Raw genomic sequence first — 15,910 nt, 5'->3', positions numbered from 1 at the left:
CACCAGATGTCAGCATTTAAATAAGTAAATTTGAAACTTGAAATATTAAAATCCTACTTGGGAATTTGATAAAGCAGTTTCCCAAAACAACTTTATGGCACTGGAGTGTTGGGAGCTTTCACAATCGACCAGATACTTTGCCAATGGTTCCTATCTCACTGCTGGCTGTCAAAGGCCAACAAACCCCAGGAGATCTGCAAAATGTGTTTTTTTTTAATTCTTTTTTACTCATGCCAAGCAAAGCAAAGATTCACATTCATGGATGGCTAACAAAGTATAACAAACCGTAAACACACACACAGCAAACTACCATGTCTAAATTGGCCGCAGCCGCCTCTTTCTTGCACCACACTGTAGCCATGTCGCAAAGCGTACTTATTTATTGCTGTATGGAGAAATGGGGTATACAGTATTCTAAATAGAAATCTGCCTACTAAAGCTCGAGTATGGGGGTTTACAAGTCAAAATGAATTTAACACAAAAAGATGTAGACAAATCCCACTTCCTCGGTTTTTGAACAGATTGAGTAGGAGAGGCAAGACGACACCTTTCCCAGTTGGCAAGGGGCACTTTGTTTCTGATTTAGTGAGTGGCAGGGTTGCCAGTAAGATTAAAACACCAATGAATCTTCCAGGGAAAGAGATTCCTGATTTTTGTTGCTCGTTTTATCAAATACTTCTGATCCAGAAAGAGGTTTTTGATTAAATTGGACTTTCCAATGAAATCGGTAACTGATTGACACCGAGTTGTAATTTCAAAAGAGCAAACTTTATTATTTAAAGAGAAACAGATTGGGGAAATGTGCTTTACAGAATCACTCGAATGTGGGTACAACCAAACGATTACAAGGTACAACAGAAATGTATCTGACTGCAAAGCAAATCAAAGGCTACAAAAGGTATAGATAATTTATGAACAATATTATGAAACAAGGTTTTTTGTGTGCATATAAAGTTTAAAATAAATGGAAACAAATTTAAGAGCATTCAGGACAGAAAACTGGTGACAAGTCTTTACAACTAAAGCTGTGACAATCTGGTTCAATCTATCCAGCCATGTCATTGACTGCTTGTGCTTTAATTACTTCATAAGAGCAAGATAATCCAAATGGGCTCCTCTTAATTGTAAACTTCCCCGTGTTCTGATATGCAAATATTGTGTTGGAAGGTTGGATTAAGACACCCCAGCTGAGGACATATACAATAGAGGATGGAATGCATTAGAATGAGATGAGGCTTCACACATTAAAGGAAACACCTGAGCAGCCATTTAACCTCACAGAAAAGGATTGCAATAATGAAACGGCAATATGTTCCGCAAAAGGAAACCCTTATAACCTTGTATGATCCCCCAATTCTTCTTGGTAGAGAAAAGACATTTGGTCAAACTCAACAGGGACAGTGTTTACACTAATCATACTGTTGGCAGGGAAAAGTGAAATAAATTACACGCTCCATGTACAACACTGAGTTTGTAACCAAATGAATAGTCTTTGTTTAACATGGTCATGTTTAAGAAAGTGATAAACATCTGTGCAATGGAGCGCTCTGGATGTCTTCTTAAATGATGAATGGTATTAGAGCTTTTCTCGCTCTTGGGTAATCTTCAAATTTCTGGAGGTAGAACCTACAAAATGTGAAGAAAATCCAGAGAACACACATGAGTGAATGTTGTAGTGATTTACATTTGGTTAGTTTTGGTTCCATTTATATTAAAAAATAATAATCCTGGGGTGGAACGTGTGCAAGATCATTTTTAGCAGGTTTTGTAATAAGTTGTAATATGCCCCGTCTGTGTAATTAGATGGGTATTTCTATAAAATATTTGTATTGCTCTGTGTAATGTAAAACAACAGTACACAAAAGGCCTGGTAATTTAACTCTGCCAGGATGTAATTAAGCAACTTCAGATGTACTAGTTAACACTGAGATCTGCAATGGTATCCAGTAAATCGTGAAACTGATATTGTCCAGAACATTGGAACTCTGCCAATTAAGTGCAGTCAGTCAAGATGTATCCAGTAGATTAAATATTTCATGTCCTACAAAAATTTGCTTTCTTCATTTTATGGACATGTTTTACCTGTGATGGTGGAAGGCTCGGGGTCCAATGGAGCACATCGTAAAGAAGGCAAAAGAAAAAGCTGGCAAAGACCAGGTTGCTATAGCATATCCAAACCACTCGATAATCTCCCCAAAGAAATTGGCACCGGAGACGTATTCAAACAAGCCACCTGCAAAGAAAAAAAGGATAGTGCTTGGTTGTGCCGGCTGGAGGAAAATATGTTCCACAAAAAGCACCGTTTACTATAGAAAAATTAAAATGTTGAGTCAGGTGACTTCAAGTGAGTGGATTCCCAAAACAGGTCTGCACACAATTGTCTGTAGGACATTTGGTTCATTTCATCTTGCACCATCAAATCCACATAAAAAAAAAAAAATCAAAATATTAAGTAATAATAAAATAATTCAAAATGCTTTGTTCCGCTGGCAGGTTTTCATTCCAAATGATCTCCGATTGACTAGATAGGACAAGTTACCTGCTTCACGGGAGAAAAACTGCGCATTTCATGCTCAGTGTCTTCTAGGCATTTCACCCTAGCTTACAACCTTTGCAAATGACAGGCATTAAGAATTGATCAAAGTTGGCTTTAAGCACAGTGGAAAAACTTTCAGCACATTCAGTAGCTATCCATAATGCGTCACAGTTTGAGAAACCACAAGCAGCCACAACATTCCTGAAATGCCAAAACACAAGAAAAACTGTGGCTTTTCTTTAACACACGGACCACTCTCTCCAGGTCTCTCCAAAGGGTGCGAATGTTACCTCTGGGAATCTTGTACACGACCTCCCCAGTTTGTCTCAAATTGCGCAGAATGTGATCACTGTGGATATTAATGGCCATGCCCAGGAAAAACAAAGTTAAACCTGAAAGACAAAACATGGGAAACATCCATCTTGAAAATGTTCTGCACCCATAGTCTCCCTGTGAAAGAAATGCAGCTCATGTTTTGTACAGATTCAGTTTAAATCAGTGGATTGTTACCTTAATTAAACGTCAAGAGGTTTTAAATTAGGTATTGCTCCAACTATGACATACTAACCCAGAATCAGTCTAATGTCAGTGAGCCAGGCCTCGTCATACTGCGCGCAGAACAGCATGTACGAGCCCTGGAACAGGCCGTTGACCGTGCAGAAGATCACAGCAGACACCACAATGAAAAAAGGAGAAGGGCGACCTTTGGTTAACAAAGCGTAGATGAAGGACCTGTCGGGGACAAACATAAGAATAGAATATGGAAAATACAGACCAGCACGATCTGCAGAAGCATTTTAAAAAGGTGCATTTTATCAGTCATTAAACTATTCAACATCATTCATCCAGTGATTGTATGCTTTAAAGATTTGTGGGTTTGATTTGATTTATTTAATGTTATTTTGTTTTGGTTTTGTGTTAGGCTGTTAAAAGTGGTATTTCTTAGTAGACACCCTTACCTAGGACGATTTACAGTTTACATAAGAAGCATTACAAAGTGCAGTAATACAATGAGCACACATCCTAGTACAATGAGCTAACAAGTGCAGACAGGAGGAGATGTGCAGAGCAGCCCAGGAGATTAGGTGGCTGCTGTATAACTGAACAGATGTGGCTTGAGTATCTGGTGGGGACGGTGGTCAGGGACTGTGTGGTCCTGACCTCAGTAGGAAGGTCGACCCATCGAGAGTGATTTAAGAAATGTTTTGTGCACTTTACTTTCGCTGATCAGGAAGTTTACATTTGTAATAAAGCTGGATATCTACTTTAGATGGACTGGATTGCATTTTATTTCTCTGTGGCGAAGAGGCTACCACAGCTATTTCAGATTATTGCACAACACCAAAAGGATACCTTGTAGTGCCTCGATATTTACTAAGGCAGTTGTGACACGTGTTGTGGGAGGAAAGTGAGAATTGTGAAATATCCATGCTGTGGTTTACCAGTATTTATACTGTATAGAGAGTAACTCACATCAGGGTACTTAATGACTTTCTAAAAGGGTTTACTAGGAAGACAGTAGACAGTAAAAAGTGATTCTTCTCTGAATAGTTTTTACAGTAGTGACTCATACAGATGTTGACGACCATTCAAGTTTCCTATAAAGGGCCGGCACGGCACCAGACAAGTTAAAAATCCAGGTAAACTCCAGCATAGTAGAAAAGAAATACTGCAAGATTTCTTTCTTTTGAACCCTAATCTCTTCTCTTCTTACAAATCCAGAGTGTATCCCAATGATTATCCACTTACACCTTTTAAACCAGTCTCCCTTAACCCTGGTCCTGGAGGACTTCCTACTATACTGTAATACTGTACAGCTCTCCATTACTTAATCGAGCCCTTCATTGAAGTAATTTACTTACATCTGACCTTTCAAAAGGCTCCGATTGAGGACAGGAGTTCAATGAAGGGAGCAATTAAGTCATGGAGAGCTCAGTTGGAACACAAACCAGCAGAGAACCACCGTTTTAAAACCCATCAGTTTCAATATTTAAAAGAAAATCACCCACCCCACCTGTCCATTTTGAAAGTGAATATTTGAAGGGGACACTATGCAGCTATTTAAAGAAACACACGCACACACATCAATGCTAATACCCGTCCCTCTGTCGTGCACTACCCGCATGCATCTGTATATAACGGCCCCCATGCCCGTACCTTTGGAAATAGTGTCCACAGAAGAGCGCCAGCAGGAGGGTCCTGCCTATCACGCTGGTCTCGCCCGCGGTGGCCCACAGCAGCAGCGGCACGAAAAACGACGGCAGCTCCTGCACCAGCCAAGCCAGTTTCGCCGGCACCGGTTTCCAAGCCCCAAAGTGCCGGACATAGCGCCCGTAAGGGGTCTGTCTCGACCTCTGTCTGTAGCTTAACACGACGGCCCCCGCAGTCAGCATACAGCTATAGGTAACAGACAGGGCTTTGCAGGACAACATGGTGACTGCGAGTCAACTGTTCATGGGGCAAAGACGGATAGTTGCTACAGGCGGTGCAGAGGAAGTGTGCAGCACAGTTTCCCCCTCTCACACACGCAGCCGCCCGGTCCTGAGGAAACTCACCTTCCCAGCCTGGCAGGGCCGGGCGGCAGCGGGGGGTTATGGGAAGGGTCCCGCCAGGTAGCGCGCCGTGCGCAGGTGGACCTAGCGCATCCGAATCAAAAGTCTGCTGCCTGAATAATAATACTAATAATGATCAATTACAGAACACGAAGTGCCGTAATCATAATTATGAGATACTAAGTCGTAATTATGAGATTTTAAAGCGTAATGATCAGATACTGAGTCATAATTATGATCTAAAATTGAGCACAAGCAAAAGGAAACGGGCTCATGTTTTCGTGTCGAAAATGGGCTTCCATATGAATGCTATTGGGAGATTCAACACTTTTGCTTGTGTGTGTATGTATTTAACTTCTTTATTCCTGTCATCACTACTATATAGGTTTTTCTGGAATTCTTCCACTCTATTGATAAGCATAGGTTTATGATTGTTCTGCACTTTTCAGGGCAATGATTTGATTCTATTCGGAGGCACTGTTTTGCATTTTTTATGCTGCCATTTTTTTTAATAGGCTGCAATTTCTTACGTCTTCAGCTCCGTGTACATGCATTTTATTTATGTTCTTCTTCAGTTCTCTTGACTCTTGGTCGTTGTCATGTTGTGATGTGCTAGTTCCAAATTCTCTTGCAATTCCCACGGTGTCACTCGATATTTGACCACATAACTGTGATCATGCTTTACAGGAGTATTACATGCGCATCCAGGCCCTATAGGATGAACAGGCAAATGCTAGGGGCGCCGTCCATCCATAGGGGCGCCCGGATGAGTGAAGATTTTTTAATATTAATGTATTGTTACGGAGGTTTGTTGCACTCAGTGCTTGTTATTGTGTGGAACCAAGTCACAGCAATTCCTGCTTATTATCCAATAGGATGTGATGTGTTAATATGGGATGTCCTGTATAGAGCTGCTGCTAGTCAGTCAGTCAGTGAGGTGATTCCCTGCCCGGCGTCTCTGCTCTCTCTGCACTGGGCAACAGCGGCACTTTGTCCTGTCAAAAACACAACCCAAACACAGCTATTGGGTTTTCCTGATTTCTATACATAAGCAGCTAAAACGTGCAAATCTTCTGGGGGACCCCCAGACCCCCCTCCCTGAATTACTCAATCGTCTTCGCCCTCATTTTTCAACACTAATTTTGTGCAGTGCACAGTGGGACAAAGGGAAATGGTACAGACTTGAATCTAATAAGACACAAAATGCTTGAAAGTTTCTATTGTTTATCTATATGACTACAATAATCTTCAAAGTGGTCTGAAACCGTTTTAATACAAATATATACATTTAATTAACCATTTTATTGTTGTACTTTGTGAAATGAATGTACTAAATATAAGCAACGGGGTATATTACTAATTCACAGATTTAGTCCATGTCTGGACCTTGACTATACCTTGACCAAGAAATTTGGACCCTGACACAAAATAATTGATTACCCTGCTGTAGAACATTGCTACATTATGCATATTGCACTAAAGTGTATGTAATATCGTATTTTCGTGCAATACTTTTTTTATACTGTATTTATAATTAATTTTATGTCACTTGTTTCTTTAACACTGTTTTTATATTGTTTGTGTGGGGTTTTTGTTTCTAAAATAAAGAAAATCTCAAAGACATAAAGCTATGCAGTCTGTGTGAGTGTATGAACACAATGATCTGTGGTGGAACTGACTGTGATGCAGGGGGCACCAGTTAAAATCTTGCCTAGGGCACCAAATTGGTCGGGCCGGACCTGTGCGCAGCAACTGACGTTATGCACTCATAGCAAAATCTGTGAGGCCAACGACATCCAGCTGGATAGTGAGTATGGAGCGAAAAGAGCAGGAGAGACGGAAGAGAAAGCAGGCAGCAGCGTCATTGTCACAGAATATTGAACGTATGTTCAAAAACACTGCCAAACAGGGTAAGGTTGTTATATTTACTACCTAATCTAACAGTTGAGATAGCTAACGCTAGCTACGTGCTAGATAACAGTCGTCAACCCCACAGGAGCAGAAGGTAGCTAATGTTTTTACTCGTGCGTGTCTGTGTCTGTCAGGATTACGCAAAAACTACAAGACCGATTTTCACAAAACTCAGTGGAGGGGTGTAGCATGGGTCAAGGAAGAACACAGTAAATTCTGACCATTATCCGTCCAGTGGAACTAGCTAGCTACAGTGAGGATTAAGAAGGTTTTTACCCTGAATATGTGTGAAGTGTGTTCCTCTGTGTCGGCGCTCCATTCACGTGTGTGTGTCTGTGTGTGTGCGCGTGCGTGTGTGCGTGTGTTTGGACTGAAAAAGGTGGTACATGATCTTGGTAAGCAATTTGACAACATTGTAGTAAATATTTTCGGTGCATCAAAGAGCGTGCTCATTAAGATACCAGCACAAATCCAGCACAAATTAGTGCATAAAAAGTAACCAAAAGGAAGTATTTGAACCTCATAATTAAATACAAAATGAGGGGAAAAACTGCAAAAAGGTCCACTTAAAAAAAAACTAAAAAAAACCTTCCACCAGGCTGGCTACGGGCCTGCATTGTCATTGAGATTAGTTCTGTACCGAACTACTCTCTCGTCGCTTCCAGTATTGAATTTGTTTAAATTTGTAATTTGTAAATTTGTAAAACACCAGATGTGATTCTGGAAGAAGTAGGCTATGCCATGTAGAAGATTAAAAATGGAAAAGCAACTGGAGATGATGGATTCACAGTTCATGCCAAAGGAAGCTGGAGGAGAAATAGAGAAGATTCTGGCAAAACTTTTCACAAAGTGTCAAAGAGAATAAATATCAAATGGAAAAATGGATAATTGGAACAATGCAACCATTATTCTGCTTTACAAAAAAGGAGACAAAGATCTGAAGTGCTACAGGCCCATTCGTTTTCATCACAAAGTATTTACAAAGATAGTAACTCATCTCCTTCAAGACTTACCCCCAACCAAGAGAACAAACAGGATTCAAAAGTGGATATAACACAATGGATCATATGCAATTTCTAAATTCAGGTAACTTAAAAATATTGTGCCTTTATTCGCAAAAACACCTAAAACAAAACAGAAGTCATGTTTCACAGCTTTTGAAATCTAAAAAAGTGGATCAACGGATACTCAAAGAAGTCAAAAGTTATTTCTGCCTTGGACATAAAATCAGTGTAGATGAATAAATTATAGAAGAAGTAAAAAGAAGAGTAAAAATGGGATGGAGTGCGTTTGGAAGAAACAACTGTTGAAAGGAAATTTACCCACTTGCCTGAAGACAAAAATATTTGATCAATGCTTACTACCAGTGCTCACTTATAGCTGTGACACCTGGTCACTTAATGCAAAAATGATACGGAAACTGCGGACAACACGAAGCAGCATAGACCAATGCTTGGAATAACAAAGAGAAAAATATATTAATGGATCCGAAAACAAAACAAAATATGTGACATTGAAAGAGTGAAAATGTTACAATGGCAGTGGTCTGGACACATTGCAAGAAGAACAGATCAAACACAACTATTTAATTAAACCATGCTGCACCCCTCCTGAAGCCTTATACCACAAATTGGTTAATTTGAATTGAGAACATTGTAATTAAATCCATGGATTCTTCTCCTGTGTGTTGCAATAAGAGGGGGTTGTAGTCGAATATACAGAGTAGGGGGTGTCACAAAAAAGAATAAGCACTTCCGGGAAGCTAGACAGGGCTTGTGTATCAGTCTTGTTTAGTCTTGTGAAAGTGGGCATGTTTTTATTTTTATTTTTAATTTAAAAATGACTGCAATACATTTTATGGTGAATAAAGTACTTCATAACGTTATTAGTAAATGTTATCATAAACTGACACAGTGGATGTAAATGTTTTAAATATGGCTGCCTATCTTGTACAGCAATCAAGGAACAAACTGTCATAATTTAGTCTTAAGTAATATAAAGTTGATAATCAGTGAATGCAAAATGTCAAAATAGATGTTTTAGTTTTTACTGTTTTTTTACCAAATTAATTCAGGTCTCTGCTTAACCTTAATAAAGCTAATTCATACTTTATGCAGGCAATGATTGTGGAGTGGGTTACTGCTTATGATTCCCTGTTAAGGACCTTCCATGTCCATTTTATTTTTAAAAGAAGATGATTAACTTAAAAGTGACTACATAGTGTGCAAACAATCTGCCCTGGATGTGTTTGTCAGGTGTGCAGAAGCGGGCTACATGCTGCATTCCTGAGCTACACACATCTGGTCTGCCACTAAGCTCACCCTGCCGAATGCAAATCGTTACCTTTGGATGTAGTGGAAGCAGAATGTCCCTAGAAGCAGATTCCTCCCGATGCTGGACTTCCCATTGCAAAAGTAGCACAAACCTGCAGGCGCAAGGAAGGATGGCACCTCTTGGATGAACCAGGCAGCTTTAGCGGGCACCATCCAGCAGCTTTCTGTGCCTTCAACATAGCGCCCGTAAGGAGTGTGAGCAAAACTCTGCCTGAAGAAATAAGCAACCCCTGCCAAGATAAACACCCAGTTCAGCCACTGCATCAGATCCACGTGGCACTGCATTGTATCCTGATCGGCAGTACAATAAGCCCTGTGCAGCAGTTCCCAGCTCATGTGAAAGGTGCTGTCCTACTGAAAGTAAAGTCACGCAGAATGCAAACTCCTCCCTGTCTCTTTTTCATAGTCAAAATAGTAATCCAGTGAAGTAACCTGAGAAGGCTTCGCAAGTCGAATGTTTTGGTTCAGTATTTCTAGTGCAAGAGTATCCACTTTAGCATATACTTATCAGCTGTGCAACCCCTAATGACTTTCCTTGGTATAATTACACATTTGCTATAAATATTTTTGTAGACAGATATTTCTTTGAGTATAATACATTATTACATTTCTAAGGAAATCCAGGGTCACATACAATTCTAAATATACCACATTATGTTTTTACAAACATTAGTCATTTCTACAGCTGTGTTTTTATTGGTGCAAGCCATGTAAAGTACCTTGCTCAAGAAGGAGAATCCCCCAACTGTGACTGAACCCACAAGCCTCCAGCGTGTCCAGAGCCCTGACCTCTACTCCACACTGCGCCCATTCATTACCAATGAATGTCCAATCATTTTCTGTGGTCAACTTCTTATCATTACAGCTTTTCTCTTCATCAGCCTAACATAATCTACAAAGATAAACTAAACGCATTCGCCCTTACTCATATCCGATTCATGTTCTGTGTCACAAAGTAACACAGGAGAGAAGTCACAAGCAAGGAGAGTCACAAGTTCAGGAGAAAGGTTCATTTGTAAATCCAAAATTGCATTTGACCCAAAGCACTAATTTTTCCAGAGCCAACAAAAAAGGTTATTAGCACATGACTAGATATTTGTTTAATTATCAGAAAATAACTGTGTATAACAACTCAGAATACAAATGCAAAAAATCTACGAGGATTCACCCCACACCTGATCTTAAGACAAGACAGACCTTCCACCTCCGTGCTACAAACACATTGACTCTTTTATAGCCGAGGATGAAGCCAAACCAGCTAAACCACTAGTAAAAATGACACAGGTGTAGTGTTTCACAATAATTCATATAAACATAGTTACCTACAATACTCATTTCACTGTTTATGAATGAGCAAAGCATTCCAATGAGGTAGTAGCCACAACGGGTCACATATTGCATATGACTCTCCCACAACTAGCAGTCCAGTACATTCATCTTGTGTGGTCTTTTCATTTTGCAATATTTTCATGTGAGGCAATCAGATCCTGCTCTGTTGAGAAGGAATGTGAGGGTTCTGGTGCTTATCTTGTTTGTATTTTCCCAATGACCTTGATGAGCATCAGTGCAACAGTGCTATCTGGTGCAAAGATCGCCAACAAGTAAGCCGTGCGAGACAGCTGTGCCATCAGATGTGAACAAGCATGACCTGGAGTTTTGGAATCGTCGCGGAGATCTGGTGCAGGAATTCAACTTTTAATAAGAAAAACAAGTTATTGTACAGTTATGAATGACAGGCGGAAGTGCAGAAGTTAAAATTGAAATACCACACACACAAAATATATAATACACATCAGACATCCAAGTTCAAATAAATAACAAGTGCAGACAGGATGCAGTGAATTCCTAGGTACAGTGGGGGAAAAAAGTATTTGATCCCCTGCTGATTTTGTACATTTGCCCACTGACAAAGAAATGATCAGTCTATCATTTTAAGAAATGCGTTTTTCTGGATTTATTTGCTGTTATTCTGTCTCTCACTGTTAAAATACACCTACCATTAAAATTATAGACGGATCATTTATTTGTCAGTGGGCAAACGTACAAAATCAGCAGGGGATCAAATACTTTTTTCCCCACTGTATGAGCTTAAGAGAGGGGAGCTGCAAAATTTAGAGTAACGTTGGAACAGATCTGTATTGTGAAATCACCGGAAGGTGCTCAGGGAATATGCTGTCCTGACATCAGTGGGAAGTTCCTTCCACCACAAAGTAGCCAGATGAAAATGAGCCTCTTTGGAGGAAGGGGAGTGGAATGGCCTGGAGGGAATGTAGGGAGAGATGAGGAATTGGTATTGGACATCATGTGGACAACATGTGCACATTCTTGAAATTACAGAGAGATTTGGAGAGTTGTTGTTGCATGTGCAGGACGGAGGTCCTGCTCGGATTCGAAACACGCCACACAGCTCCATCCAAGTAGAGCGACAATAAGGCTAGGCCAAAATACCAGTCTGACACGGGAGATTTACACCCTGCATTGAATTGAGAGGGATTGCGTCACCGTAACGAACTCATGTACACAACGAGCTTTGTTACACAATCCTGAATTGCAACTCTGCCCTCTGCGAAACTTGTGGCTTTTGATGGCTCATGTCAGTGTCCATGACTAGCTATTATATAACTTACAAAAAGGTTAATATCATCAAGGTTGTAACTGTAAATGATCTAAGCACTGAAATTGAGATTTTGGAAGCATTGCTTAAGTATTACCTCATCATCAGAAGTGTCCATCAGCTTGTCTTTAGTATGTTTGTTTTGATCCAGTGAAAAACACTTCAACAATCACTGCTGAGGATTTAGTTTGACCAGCACTAGGAGCAAAAAACAAAGGTTATTATGCACTTTTTTTATAGGAGTAAAATCAGAGTACTCCTTAAATTAATTTCATCAGTCAATGATGCACAAGGTGACCATATACCATATTATAACCATAGTGATTTGCTTTTGCTTCAATGTGATCAGTCTTTGGCATTTGATTTCCCCAGTATTTGTGGTAATAAAGTGTATACTGTATATGCTGCTCAGTCAGCATGCAATGTAGAAGTCTGTGCTAAAGCAGTAAACATTGTGACCAGCTCTGTCCAAATACATAAATAATAGTAATGGATGTGGTCAAGATTAAACAAATCCAATTTAAAATATTTTAGGATGAATAATAATATTAATGTTTTATAATTTGAAGATACTTTGTAGTGGACATTGTATACAATAAGAACATTCCAGGATTTCTGTCTTGACTAGCCTTTCCACTCACAGTTGCCAAACACAACACTCAAAATTCCCCTATCGGAAAAACACAAATCCCCCATTGTCAGCTTTGGAAAAAAATTGAAAATGATCAGTTTCCCTGGTTTTACTATTTATAGGTATGTGTTTGGGTAAAATGAACATTTGTGTTTTATTCTATAAACTACTGACAACACTGAGAGACAGAATAACAACAAAAAAATCCAGAAAAATGCATTTCAAAAAAGTTATAAATTGATTTGCATGTAAATGAGGCAAATAAGTATTTGATCCCCTATCAATCAGCAAGATTTCTGGCTCCCAGGTGTCTTTTATACAGGTAACGAGCTGAGATTAGGAGCACTCTCTTAAAGGGAGAGCTCCTAATCTCAGCTCGTTACCTGTATAAAAGACACCTGTCCACAGAAGCAATCAATCAATCAGATTCCAAACTTTCCACCACGGCCAAGACCAAAGAGCTGTCCAAGGATGTCAGGGACAAGATTATAGACCTACACAAGGCTGGAATGGGCTACAAGACCATCGCCAAGCAGCTTGGTGAGAAGGTGACAACAGTTGGTGCGATTATTCGCAAATGGAAAAAACACAAAATAACTGTCAGTCTCCCTCGGTCTGGGGCTCCATGCAAGATCTCACCTCGTGGAGTTTCAATGATCATGAGAACGGTGAGGAATCAGCCCAGAACTACACGGGAGGATCTTGTTAATGATCTCAAGGCAGCTGGGACCATAGTCACCAAGAAAACAATTGGTAACACACTACGCCGTGAAGGACTGAAATCCTGCAGCGCCCGCAAGGTCCCCCTGCTCAAGAAAGCACATGTACAGGCCCGTCTGAAGTTTGCCAATGAACATCTGAATGATTCAGAGGAGAACTGGGTGAAAGTGTTGTGGTCAGATGAGACCAAAATCGAGCTCTTTGGCATCAACTCAACTCGCCGTGTTTGGAGGAGGAGGAATGACCCCAAGAACACCATCCCCACCGTCAAACATGGAGGTGGAAACATTATGCTTTGGGGTTTTTTTTCTGCTAAGGGGACAGGACAACTGCACCGCATCAAAGGGACGATGGACGGGGCCATGTACCGTCAAATCTTGGGTGAGAACCTCCTTCCCTCAGCCAGGGCATTGAAAATGGGTCGTGGATGGGTATTGCAGCATGACAATGACCCAAAACACACAGCCAAGGCAACAAAGGAGTGGCTCAAGAAGAAGCACATTAAGGTCCTGGAGTGGCCTAGCCAGTCTCCAGACCTTAATCCCATAGAAAATCTGTGGAGGGAGCTGAAGGTTCGAGTTGCCAAACATCAGCCTCGAAACCTTAATGACTTGGAGAGGATCTGCAAAGAGGAGTGGGACAAAATCCCTCCTGAGATGTGTGCAAACCTGGTGGCCAACTACAAGAAACGTCTGACCTCTGTGATTGCCAACAAGGGTTTTGCCACCAAGTACTAAGTCGAAAGGGTCAAATACTTATTTCCCTCATTAACATGCAAATCAATTTATAACTTTTGAAATGCGTTTTTCTGGATTTTTTTGTTGTTATTCTGTCTCTCACTGTTAAAATACACCTACCATTAAAATTATAGACTGATCATTTCTTTGTCAGTGGGCAAACGTACAAAATCAGCAGGGGATCAAATACTTTTTTCCCTCACTGTATATCTATATTTCGTGGAAAGCAAAGCCCCATTTTTAAATTACACAGCTATGAGAAAACTCACAATTGTATGAGGGACCTTGATGGGCGCACATCTGCAGTGCAAAACAAATTTAGGTGCAGATGCTTTGGCTCAGATGATCCATATTTTACAACTTGCCCTGACAACCAGTAATATCTGTAAAGCTGAGAATTCCATTAATGGCCCGTTGTTCAATCTACAGTACCTTGACATCAACAGTAGGAAACAATGTCAGTGCCATTTGATTTTGATTCTGCTGTAAGAGTCTGTTGTTTATGTGAGAGAGTAAGAAGTAAGAAACACATACACTACAATCCCTTCACTTGTTTGGATTCTGCTTTTCCAAACCATTTGAGGAATGAATTTATTTCAGCATTTCAAGTACACAACACACTTTTGGGTGGCCACACAAGAAGCATCCCAATGTCAATGTCCTCTAACCCCCCCCCCAGCCCCCGGCTGAAAGAAGCAGGGGCCTGTATTGCCTGAGGTAAATCTGTGTGATATATAGATTGCACTGGGTGATATGACTACACCCCTCATATTAAATATTTTATAACAGTGAATTCCCCTTTCCTCAATCTCCTTGTACAGTTTTGTTTTAATATCCATTGCTCTTCTGTACCTAAGATGTCTACGTTTTATAATCCACCTGGATGGAGCATCAGAACTACGTTTAAAAACACACAAATCTAGCTCCAAAATGATACAAAGCAGAGAAAAAGTGAACAGGAAATTAAAATATATTGATACATGTGGCATACAATAAGGAATGATATTTCATGTTTGGGACTGTCATAAGTCATTAAACATGCATCTCCATCATGGCAGCAGATGTATCAAACTGATGTTTACACAATGATCTGTCTTTGAGATATTTTTCAGATGTGGAAAACAGCTTTTAATTGCAGCTGGGCTATTATAATTAAATAATAATGTGACTAACTCCCTTTCAGAAAAAACAGCCGTTATTGCTTAATGTGCATTGTGGAGGGTATCTTTAATGCACTGGCTGTGCACCCAGAACATAATTTAAAACATAAATGTCCACGATGGCAATCCAGAGACAGATCAGGACAGGAAAAGCATTTCATCTGGAGGAGTTCTGCAGAAGTGCCAGTGTTAGTGGCAGGACTTTGATTTTGCAGTGCTGCTCACGGTAAAAAAAAACTTTGGCTATTAATAAACATATTCCTGTATATTTTTGAAGTAAATGAGATGAATATTCAGATTCAATTACAATTTTGACACACTAATTGCAAATTATAAACCCAGAGTTGACGGCAGTTTTTTATGCGTAGAAGCCTCCGTCAAGAACAAAAGCCACCATTGAGTACAAGTGTGTAACTGGTGATTAGTGGATCAGTCAAACTTGATTTAATCCCAGCCTGTGCTCAGCTTGTCAAAACTACATTGGTGCTGATGAATGTGCATCTCATCCATTAGATTTACCCTGTGTAGATCCAGGAACAAATCTCCCTTCTGGCATGAGTGGATTTTGGGTTACAATATTATCACCATAGTATTCAACCATCCTTTCAAAAGGTTTATCAGATAATTTGGAAAGGTAATAAAAGCTTATTTTTAAATTGATTATGTTTGGATGAAATTGCAAGCTGGGTTTCCATAGAAAAGTTGTATTCAACTTT

General features: G+C 40.0%; 1 protein-coding gene across 2 annotated transcripts; it reads right to left on the bottom strand.

The window, feature by feature from the left end:
* Positions 1 to 746: 746 nt before the first annotated feature.
* LOC136719236 (3-oxo-5-alpha-steroid 4-dehydrogenase 2) lies at positions 747 to 9,957 on the bottom strand. 2 transcript variants are annotated; one of them, XM_066697095.1, is made up of 5 exons: positions 9,343 to 9,957; positions 3,105 to 3,268; positions 2,827 to 2,928; positions 2,083 to 2,233; positions 747 to 1,626 (listed from the first exon to the last, which is right to left on the bottom strand). In XM_066697095.1, the coding sequence occupies exons 1-5, from the start codon at positions 9,666 to 9,668 to the stop codon at positions 1,560 to 1,562; spliced, it is 810 nt and encodes a 269-aa protein (XP_066553192.1). In that variant the 5' UTR covers positions 9,669 to 9,957; the 3' UTR covers positions 747 to 1,559. The 2 variants fall into 2 exon arrangements, with proteins under 2 accessions (XP_066553192.1, XP_066553193.1); XM_066697096.1 differs by lacking the exon at positions 9,343 to 9,957 and adding an exon at positions 4,694 to 6,703.
* Between the last annotated feature and the right edge of the window lie 5,953 nt (positions 9,958 to 15,910).

This window comes from Amia ocellicauda, chromosome 23, assembly GCF_036373705.1.
Source record: "Amia ocellicauda isolate fAmiCal2 chromosome 23, fAmiCal2.hap1, whole genome shotgun sequence".
Taxonomy (NCBI): domain Eukaryota; kingdom Metazoa; phylum Chordata; class Actinopteri; order Amiiformes; family Amiidae; genus Amia; species Amia ocellicauda.
Note: the sequence above shows the minus strand (reverse complement) of the source record. Positions and strands in the feature narration are given on the sequence as shown.

What these genes read in the sequence shown, in the direction of transcription:
- LOC136719236 (XM_066697095.1), bottom strand. Translation starts at nt 9,668, where the DNA reads ATGAGCTGGGAACTGCTGCACAGGGCTTATTGTACTGCCGATCAGGAT. An exon ending in TGACATTAGACTGATTCTGG is followed by an intron (nt 2,929 to 3,104) that starts GTTAGTATGTCA and finishes TTTGTCTTTCAG; the next exon opens with GTTTAACTTTGTTTTTCCTG. An exon ending in CGTGTACAAGATTCCCAGAG is followed by an intron (nt 2,234 to 2,826) that starts GTAACATTCGCA and finishes TTTTCTTTGCAG; the next exon opens with GTGGCTTGTTTGAATACGTC.